We start from the raw sequence: 10584 nt of genomic DNA, 5'->3' as shown, positions 1-10584 counted from the left end.
CAGCGACCCTGCCCTCCCGTATGCTGCTCCCGGGGTGGCATCTGGCGCTGCGACCCCACTGGGGCCCCGTAATGCGCTCGCCCCTTTTCTCCACGCCGTTCGGGATCAGTGCTTCTGCTCTCGGCTGTGTCCGGTGCGGTAAACACTGTCCGAAGGTGGGCTCTGCTCCTCGCCGTCCTCTGTCGGGACTGTGCCGGAGGACACCCGGGGCCTAGACTTAAGTGTGTAGTTTTCAAAGAAGAGTTACCACCCTCTTGTTTTAAAATCACCTGGTGTATTTTAAAACAAGAATACTCGATAGAGTTGATCATGGCCTGAGCGTTAGAAGACCTTAAAAAGGAAGACAGATTGAGGACGAGAAAAATTTTTTTTTTGCTTTTTAGAAATAGTGTCATCAAAATCAACTTTAGGCATTATGCTGCTGTTAACCGGCAGGGGAGATAGGCCTTTTAATTGAAAATAACTCACTTTTTTTTTTTTTTAAATGCTGAAAATTCCTCGTTGCTCCTCTCTGGTCTTTGCTGCATTCTTTAATATCAAGTTCTGAACTAGAATAGAAAAGTGAAAGTCATTTCACTTTTTCGAGAAATGTGCAGGAATGGTTCCTTTTATTCCATGTTTGTTTGGAGCCCTCCATTGCTAGCACAGTGCTAAATGTGTAATTAGGCCACCATTGAGGATTTGCTAAATTAATTTGAAATCATTGACAACTTGGTTTGGACATTTCAGAATATGGCCCAGTCAGTATGCTAAAATTTAGAAAGCCTGGGACATATGTAGCAATTACATTATATACCTTTGAAGGTGAAAGTGAAGTTGCTCAGTAGTCTCCAACTCTTTGTGACCCCTATGGGCTGTAGCCTACCAGGCTCCTCCGTCCATGGGATTTTCCAGGCAAGAGTACTGGAGTGGGTTGCCACTCCAGGGGATCTTCCCGACTCATGGGATCGAGCCCTGGTCTCCCGCATTGTAGGCAGACACTTCACCGCTGAGCCACGAGGGAAGTCTGTATACCTTTAGTAACTGTCAAATCTATAGATGTCGTAGCTTTGACATTTGGTGAAAAAAGAACCTTTGAAATTCAAGTCCTCAGATCTCATGTTTTAATTAAACATTAAAAACATTTGATTACATCAGTTATGAATTGTCAAACTTGGTTAGAACTTCATTGATGGGAGAGAAATGGCTTGAAAAAACACTGGTGCCTTTACCAGTCATAAGGACTTAATATTTTAATTTCTTCATACAATCAACAAAATAGAAGCAGCAAAGAATTGTATTTTGTAAAAGCAATTAATATTTAAGATTAATATTGTTTCTAAAAGAGAAGCTGTGTTCAGGAAGCATATCTCCTTTTTCCTTGTTAAGTTCTATTTTGTTACCTCTCAAGTTTTTTTTTAACTCACTTTATAGCAATTAAATCTTATGAGATTTAGAACAGGTTTTTGGAACAGGTTTTTGTTTTTGTTTTTAATCTTGGTATTTATTAAAGTTGTGAATTTATAGTTTCCTTTTGGACACAAAACACAATTTTTACCCCAGCAGTAGGTTTTTAAGAGGGCATAGAGAATAAATGAATGTTTCTTTTGAGGGATGTGTGCATGGGGGTGTCATCATTTGTCATTTTTGTGCCCTTATGCTGCACTTTCCATTCTCAGAGCACTGGACACCTCTTTAGAATAGGGACTTCGTTTATGCATCGTTTAATGCCACAGGGCCTACTGTGTGAATTTAAAGTGATAAAAACACATTTAGAGTGATTTTTAAAAATGAGTAGCACATTATAAAGATCATTTTTTAGTGTAATTTTATTCATTCCTATATATAATTAGGGGATATTTCTGTTTCTGGACGTGCCAGGGTAATTTTTTTACAGTGTTTGTGTTTTAACCTACTCTAGCCATAAGTGAAAATGCATATAATTATTATAGTCATAAAAATTGTTTTTAAATCACATTTGTTTTTCTTCTCTACTTAAAATTGATCAGATTACTGTTATGAACACCTTGGTGTCTGAGGCTGTATGGTCATACATGACAATCTCTGAACAGTGTTTCACATCCCTGGCCAATGGTACTGACCTGATCCCCTTCCATTTTCTTCCTAGTGTTCAACAATGTTAAGATTATTTTGCTTTGTCCCCTGCAAATGGCATCTTTTTAAGCTTGATCAGCCAGTTGTAATGTTCGTAAAGCAAAATTAGTAATGAGTTGTTAATGATTTATCAAAAACTTAGCACATGTTTGTTGTAGTTTTTAACAGTTGAAGAAGTGAACCTTTCTAAACAAGCCAGGTTAATCATAAGTTACTAAATGTTTTTCTTTTCTTGAAATTGTATTTCAGTTGGCTCTGAAGCCTAGGTAAGACTAATATGTTGTCTATTTGAGTAGTACGCAATTAAGGTACATCATATGAGTGTGTGATTCTGTATCAGGAGTTCTTAACTTGGGTTTGTTTACCCTGAAGTTATTTGTAAAATTTTCTTTGTACATCTCTCTAGGGAAATTCCATAAAGGTTTCATACTTCCTGAAAGTTTAAGAACAGTTGTTTTGTATGAAAACAACGTAAGTAACTAAAGAATAGTTTCACAGGTTAAATTAAATAAATATTTACTGGGCTTCTCTGGTGGCTCAATTGGTAAAGAATCCTCCAGCAATGCAGGAGACATGGGTTTGATCCTGGATTGGGAAGATCCCCTGGATGAGGGCTTGGCAACCCCCTCCAGTATCTTTACCTGGAGAATCACCATGAACAGAGGAACCTGGGGGAGCTACAGTCCATGGGGTCGCAAAGAGTCAGCTACGACTGAGCAACTTTAACTGTCGGTTATCTAGTGAATACCATTTTACTGATGAAAGTAACTGTGATGTTATTGGTGAATTTGCTTTTGGAAGCATTTACACGTAGAATTGGGCTTCCCAGGTGGTTCAGTGGGCGAGGAATCTGCCTACTATGCAGGAGATGCAGGAGACATGGGTTCACTTCCTGGGTTGGGAAGATCCCTTGGAGGAGGGCATGGCAACCCACTCCAGTATTCTTGCTGGACTATGCCATGGACAAGAGGAGCCTGGTGGGCTCCATGAGGTCGAAAGAGTCGGACACTACTGAAGCGATTGAGCAGGCACACATAGGATTACTGGGTTTAGTTATGTTTTAATGTATGTAACATTTTGCTACATCTCTTATTCATTGCAGACCACTGAGGAGAGTTAAATTAAAACTGCATTCTGACATTTTAGAATGCTTCCAGTTTTGTTGTTAAATCATTACTATGTTTTGTTGTTAGTCACTAAGTTGTGTCAGACTCTTTGCAACCCCATGGACTGTACATCACCCCACCCCACCCCCAGGCTCCTTTGTCCGTGGGATTCCCCAGGGATGGAACCGTGTCTCCTACATTGGCAGGCGGATTCTTTACCACAGAGCCTCCAGTTTGTTTATAAGTATTCTTGGTAGAGCCTAAGAGTTATTTACGTGAGTTATTTGTATTAGCAAAGATAGAAATTTTCCTTATGATTTTTGAAGTTTGCTTGTTTTTTATTCTGATTTTTATTGTTTTGTGAATACAGAGACTACATCTCTGATAAAGTGAAAATATGTAGATTTTTTTCACAAGTGAATTGGTAAAATGACTTTAAAGATCAGATAGAAAGTAAAGCACATGTGAATTGATTTATTAGAAGTACCTGACAAAAGTAGAATTGACATTTCAAATATGCCCAGAGATGCAGAGTACCAGATTTTTATTCCTGATTTCTCTGATTTTAGTCACAATAAATAGGAGTCAAAAAGCATTTCAGAAGTCTGGCCCTAAGCTCTGATCCTTTGCACTCTTTACCTGCTAGGGTGACTGAAGGAGTTGCAGAATAGCTCTCTGAACCCCCAGAGAGCAGCCACTGGTTTCTAGAGTGCAGGTAAGCCAGGAAGGGGGCCATGGTGCCTTTCAAAAAGCAGTTGTTCTTTGATATCACTAGCCTTTGCCTAGAATCTTCAGGTTGTACACATGTCCATGGCAAGCTTGTGGCAGGCAGAACCATGGATGATTTACCTGTCTACCTCTGTGAGTCAACACTTGCTTTAGGGTAGTAAATGAGTAAGCAGTTTTCTCCATTTGTATTTCCAGTTTGTCTTACTATAGTTTGAAAACCTGCTTCCCATTATCATCTGTGGAAATTCACTTATAGTTGAAGTGTTGAAGTTTAGGAAAAAGAATAGTTTTTCTCCAAAATCATTCTGACAAGTATATATGATTTAAATTTTCAATTATTTAAAAGCTCAAGTTGTCTTTTAGCATTATTTTGAATTGGAAGTGTCAGTTAAAGTAACAGTTGACCATTTCAGCCAGGGTACATATATCAGGATCCCTAAAATGGGTTCATCTCTTTCAGTGCCAGATCACAGTAGCTTGTTCTTAATAATGGCTCTATTTTCTCAATAGTGTATAAATACAGTTATGAATTCTACCACAGGAAATACTTCTTAGGGAGTCTTTAGCAAGAGGTGGTCAATATTTCATCACTTAGCTATATAAATTGAGTAATCAGAGATCACACTAGGACCATTCTTGAGCTCTGTCCTAGACATTGGTGACAGTTTGAGTTTTGTGTTAATGGTTTTGTGTTTTGTTTTGTTTGTTTTTAATTTTATTTTACCTTTTTAGTGAACTTTGTAGTTATTTCAACTTTGTAACCCATTCCGTGTTCATGAGGATAAGCATTTAATGTAATGATTATTTATCTTGATTTAGCAGCCAGCCACATATTTTCCTCTTAAGAATAGAGAGTGCTGCAATGGATTGTCATGTTACTTATCTTTTCAAAATTTATCTCAAAACAGTACAATCATGGGACTTCCTCTGGTGGTCCAGTTGTTAAGATTCCGTGCCAGTACAAAGGCTGTGGATTGGATCCCTAATTGGAGAACTAAGTTCCGTGTGCCATGTGGTGTGGCCAAAAAAATAAAAAGCATATGTAGCAATAACAATCTTAAGCTTTAGATCTTTTTTAATTTTTTTAAGAGTAAAACTTGATCTCACTATATTCTTGTTGAATATTTATAAGTGTATTTCATTCTATTTAGGAGCAGTCTAACCCATACCTCTTCACTTCTCTGATAATATACGAATATTGAATAGCTCTTTAAAATTGATCATAACATGTCAGTAAGTAATTTTAAAGTCTCACTGCAAATTAAGCCAAAGTGAGTTAATTAGTATGCATGCTTGCCAAGTCACTTCAGTCAGGTCCCACTCCTTGCAACCCTATAAACTGTAGCCTGCCAGGCTTCTCTGTCCATGGGATTCTCCAGGCAAGAAAACTGGAGTGGGTTGCCAGGCCTCCTTCAGGGGACCTTCCTGACCCAGGGATCCATCAAACCCACATCTTTTCTGTCTCCTGCATTGGCAGAAGGGTTCTTTACCATTAGCACCACCTGAGAAGTCCCTTAATTAGTATAATAGTGTCTTTACATGTTTACAATGATTTATACCTTGAGGAAATTAAGGATCAGTTTTCTTTTTGTGACAGATGTAGTGAAACTTACCTTGCCTGATTAAAGTCACAGAAAATAAGAAAACACACACAACATGATACCAGATACTAGCAGTAAAGTCTTATTTCCTCCGGTTATTCCAAATGTGCCAGGATCCTATGAGAGCATAGGATTACAGTTACAGTATTCTCTTTAGGAATTGTTTTTTTTAGTATTCGTCCATGAAAAGTTCCAGGTCTTAGATGTCTGTGATTAAGCATTTTTGTGTGTATGTGTACACACAAGATTTTTACATTATTTTAGTTATGTTTCGTTTTATTGTCAAGTTAGTTATGTTTTGCTCAGAGAAAATGCAGGATTTCTTTCTGAAGATTTGTTTTATCCTTATTATTGTTTGTTTTTGTTTGTTGTTGTGGCCACACTTCGAGGCATGCAGGATCTTAGTTCCCCAACCAGGGATTGAACCCATGCCCTCTGCAGTGGAAACACGGTGTTGTAACTACTGGTCCTCCAGGGAATTCCCATCTTCCTCATTCTTGATTAGTAGCTTCTCAGTATTAAATTTTAAGTTCAAAATTATTCTTCTTCATACTTTATTTTGTTTTTTGTCATTTTTTTCCAACTTTTGAGAATTTTCAAAACTACAGAAAAATTGCAAAAATAACATAATGAATATTTATTTGGCTATCCCAGAGATTCATGATTCAACAGTTGTTCACATTTTGCCGCATTTGTTTTTCCTTTCTCTGTGCGTGTTTTTTTCTTTTTTCTTTTTTTTCTGAACCATTTGAATTAGTGGTAGACATCATGATACTTTATCCCTAAAAGGATCACCTGAGAATAAGGATATTTTTCCAGTAGTCATGAATGGATGTGAGAGTTGGACTTAAAGAAATCTGAGTGCCGAAGAATTGATGCCTCTGAACTGTGGTGTTGGAGAAGACTCTTGAGAGTCCCATGGACTGCAAGGAGATCCAATCAGTCCATCCTAAAGGAAACCAATCCTGAGTATTCACTGGAAGGACTTATGCTGAAGCTGAAACCCCAATACTTTGCCCACCTGATGTGAAGAACTGTCTCATTTGAAAAGAGCCTGATGATGGGGAAGATTGAAGGTGGGAGGAGAAGGGGATGACAGAGGATGAGATGGTTGGATGGCATCACTGACTCAATGGACATGAGTTGAGTAAACTCCAGGAGTTGGTGATGGACAAGGAGGCCTGGCGTGCTATAGTCCATGGGGTCACAAAGAGTCGGACACAACTGAGTGACTGAACTGAACTGAGTTGAACCACATAACTACAATATAATCACCACGTTCAGAAATTTAACATTGATAAAATACTCTTGGGTAGTATATAGTCCATAGTCACCTTTCCCCAATAGTCCTAATAACTACGTTATAGTCTTTTTTTGGATGTAGAATTATTACGTTTAGTTGCCATGTATCTTCTGTCTAGATTAGCTTTTTGTTTGGTTTTTAAGCTTAAAATATATCAATTGATTTTTTTTTTAAATAGACCATTTTGAAAAAAGAGCCTCAGTTTTGCTTATTCTTATGCTTTTCTCACATGGTAATATCCATTTAACAAGTAGGATTATAATGCCCAGTTACTAGTGGACTTAGTTCTTTCTCCTGGCCAAAAACCTGTATAAGTCCCTGATTCATTGATAGGACTGTAACATAAGTTATTACAGTCAATATTCTCCATAACAACTGCTGGATTCATAAACTCGTATTTATTGGGCAATTATAGACTTGGAATTTGAGAATTAGATGAGGATTTAGGTAGGAAATTAATAGTTTACCCCCTAATTGGTAAGAGAGGTAAAGTGACTTACTTAAGTCATCTGATAGCCTAATGACTCTCTTGATAAGGGTTATCTAATCCATGAGCATGAAATACCCTTTCCATCTTAGGCATTGGGCTATGCAGAGAGATACTAAAATGGTTAAAATTGGATCCCTACTCCTAGATGAATAACAGTTTGTGATGATAATACATGCGTCCATAACCACCGAAACTAGTGTAGCTCCAGACTTGAGCTCTGCAGTTGCCTGGATTGACCGCTCCATCTCTTACTTGCTATATTGGACTCTAAAGTGGAGATAGTAATATGTAACTTGAAAGGATAGGAGGGGTAAATAAGACTATGAATGTAAATCATTATAAGTCTTCAGTGATTTTTATTATTTTAATCTCATGTGTATGTACAGTAAACCCATGTGAGAGATGATACAGTATTGAACAGTGGGATATCAGAGGATGTGTGTGTGCGTGCGCTCAGTCACTCAGTTGTGTCCGACTTTGTGACCCCATGGGCTGTAGCCCGCCAGGCTCCTTTGTTCATGGGATTCTCCAGGCAAGAATACTGGAGTGGGTTGCCATGCCCTCCTTCAGGGGATCTTCCTATTCCAGGGATCCAACCCACGTCTCAGGCATCTCCTGCATTGACAAGCGGATTCTTTACCTCTACGCCACTTGGAAGCCCCATCAGAGGATAGAGGATGGGGAGAAGTTGCAAATTTCATTAATGGATGTATTGCCCTTTTAACAGTGTTTAAATACAGTAACCTTATACTGAATACCTAAAGTAATAGGAAGAGGAGACTTACAGAGTAATTCATTTCTGCAGACACTTACTAAGCACTTTTGTGCTGTACATGTATTGCATGCTCTAGATTGTAGAAGAATAAAGCGTAGGGCCTGCCTCAGAGAGCTGAGCACGAGAAAGGTAAAGTTTAGGTTAGATAAAATGAAACAGATACTTTACAAAGCAAAATGCAACTGTAAAAGTTATCAAGTGTTAAAGGATAGAAGAATAAGTAGATCTTTAAAAGGCTTAGCCAAAAGCTTACGTGATGAAATGAAATATGAAAGTATGCTTTGAGAAATGGGAATTAGATTGGAGAGTGGATTCAGGGTTAAAGGGGTTTGTCCCCTGACTTCTGAGTTGAAGTTAGAGGTGACTACCATGGAACCATGCCTCATGCCTCCATAAGAAAGAAGTTACTCAGCTGAATGGACTTTTGATACAGTAATAATTATGTTTTTAGGTGGAATATCTTAGCATTTGGGGTTGGGTATGTGTTAGTTTATCCAGAATTTTTCACATTGTACCTCTTTAATTCTGTCAAGAATCCTCAAATATCTGTTGATATGATCTCATTATACTGAACCTTGTACTCTTGATGATATAAAGATAGTCAGATATTTTCCCTCTAACCTGGCTGTTAACCCTCTTGCCCTGGTCTTTCTCCTCAGGCCATGACCTTTGTATTCGTTCCAAATTGTCCTGGAATTTTGATTATGGATTGCCATGCCATTAAACCTACCAGCCTTATGTCAAAAGTCCTACCTCGAACTTTATGTAATTCCAGACTAGCAAAATATTTTAAAAATTTGTCAATTTTATTAAGATCTTATATTACTTTTGAATTTATTTAAAACAGGATAGATAGATATGTATATAATAACAGCTCTCAAAATTACCAGTCCCTTGGGGCAAGGAACTGTCTCTCCCCCTGCCCTGCTTTAAAATATTGGATTAATCAAGAAGTTTCTCCAGTTTTTTCCATACCATCTTACACATACACCAACACACACTTTTTTCTCCCACCTCTGGGGACATATGAGTGAATGGCTTAGGAGGGCCAAGCATATACAACTACCTATCTTTTTCCATTCTAGTTTTACACAGTAGTTTTTCTCTTAGATAAATAAAACATTTTCCTCTTATTTAAAGTACAATCATGCCTATTAGAAAAGATTTAGAAAACTCAGAACAATAAATAATTTTATGTCACTTAAAATCACTACCTAATATAAACACTATTAACGAACGTTGAGGTTTTTATTTTGTTTTTCATAGTTGAAATTATTCTACATACACAATTTTATATCCTGCTTTGATTTTTTTTTAATTTAACATTGTCATAAACATGTTTACATGTCATTATAGATTATCCATAAACAGTTTTTGGCTACATATTATTCTATGATTTATATACCATGATTTGATTATAGGATGTATAATTAGGTTGAACATTTAGATTTATATATTTCCTCCTATAAGTGACGCTGCTATGAACATCTTTATGGTGAAACTTTTTCTGAGTGGTTATTTCCGTGATAGAATTTTATGACCTGTTTTATAAATTGTTTATATATTTTATAGTGTCTTAAGTGCTTTTGTATTGGTTTTTATGAATGCTTTACCTAGTTAAGATATTAATCTTTTGCTGTTTCTCGCATCTTACTTTGTTTTCTTTAAATTCAGCTAATGCTGTCCACTGGAGAAGGCAATGGCACCCCACTCCAGTACTGTTGCCTGGAAAATCCCATGGATGGAGGAGCCTGGTAGGCTGCAGTCCATGGGGTCGCTAAGAGTCGGACACGACTGAGCGACTTCACTTTCACTTTCCACTTTCATGCCTTGGAGAAGGAAATGGCAACCCACTCCAGTGTTCTTGCCTGGAGTCCCAGGGACGAGGGAGCCTGGTGGGCTGCCCTTTACGGGGTCGCACAGAGTTGGACACGACTGAAGCGGCTTAGCAGCAGCAGTAGCAGCAATGCTGTCCACAGTTTATTGTGATCCATATAGTCAAAGGCTTGGGCGTAGTCAATAAAGCAGAAATAGATGTTTTTCTAGAACTCTCTTGCTTTTCCCATGATCCAGCATATGTTGGTAATTTGATCTCTGGTTCCTCTGCCTTTTCTAAAACCAGCTTGAACATCTGGAAGTTCACGGTTCACATATTGCTGAAGCCTAGCTTGGAGAATTTTGGGTATTACTTTACTAGCGTGTGAGATGAGTGCAATTGTGTGGTAGTTTGAGCATTCTTTGGCATTACCTTTCTTTGGGATTGGAATGAACACTGACCTTTTCCAGTCCTGTGACCACTGCTGAGTTTTCCAAATTTGCTGGCATATTGAACGCAGCACTTTTACAGCATCATCTTTCAGGATTTGAAATAGCTCAACTGGAATTCCATGACCTCCACTAGCTTTGTTCATAGTGATGCTTTCTAAGGCCCACTTGACTTCACATTCCAGGATGTCTGGCTCTAGATCAGTGATCACACCATCGTG

At 38.0% G+C, this 10584-nt stretch overlaps 1 protein-coding gene across 1 annotated transcript in view; it reads left to right on the top strand.

Moving 5' to 3' along the window:
- The first annotated feature begins 71 nt into the window (after positions 1-71).
- Positions 72-10584, top strand: part of HIAT1 (hippocampus abundant transcript 1) — a 52105-nt gene continuing 41592 nt past the window's right edge. The window contains exons 1-2 of the mRNA XM_010831035.1: positions 72-138; positions 2501-2565. Of these exons, the coding sequence (XP_010829337.1) occupies positions 72-138; positions 2501-2565 (132 nt within the window). The remainder of the gene's footprint in view (positions 139-2500; positions 2566-10584) is intronic.

This window comes from Bison bison, unplaced genomic scaffold, assembly GCF_000754665.1.
Source record: "Bison bison bison isolate TAMUID 2011002044 unplaced genomic scaffold, Bison_UMD1.0 scf7180017864519, whole genome shotgun sequence".
Classification (NCBI taxonomy): domain Eukaryota; kingdom Metazoa; phylum Chordata; class Mammalia; order Artiodactyla; family Bovidae; genus Bison; species Bison bison.
Note: the sequence above shows the minus strand (reverse complement) of the source record. Positions and strands in the feature narration are given on the sequence as shown.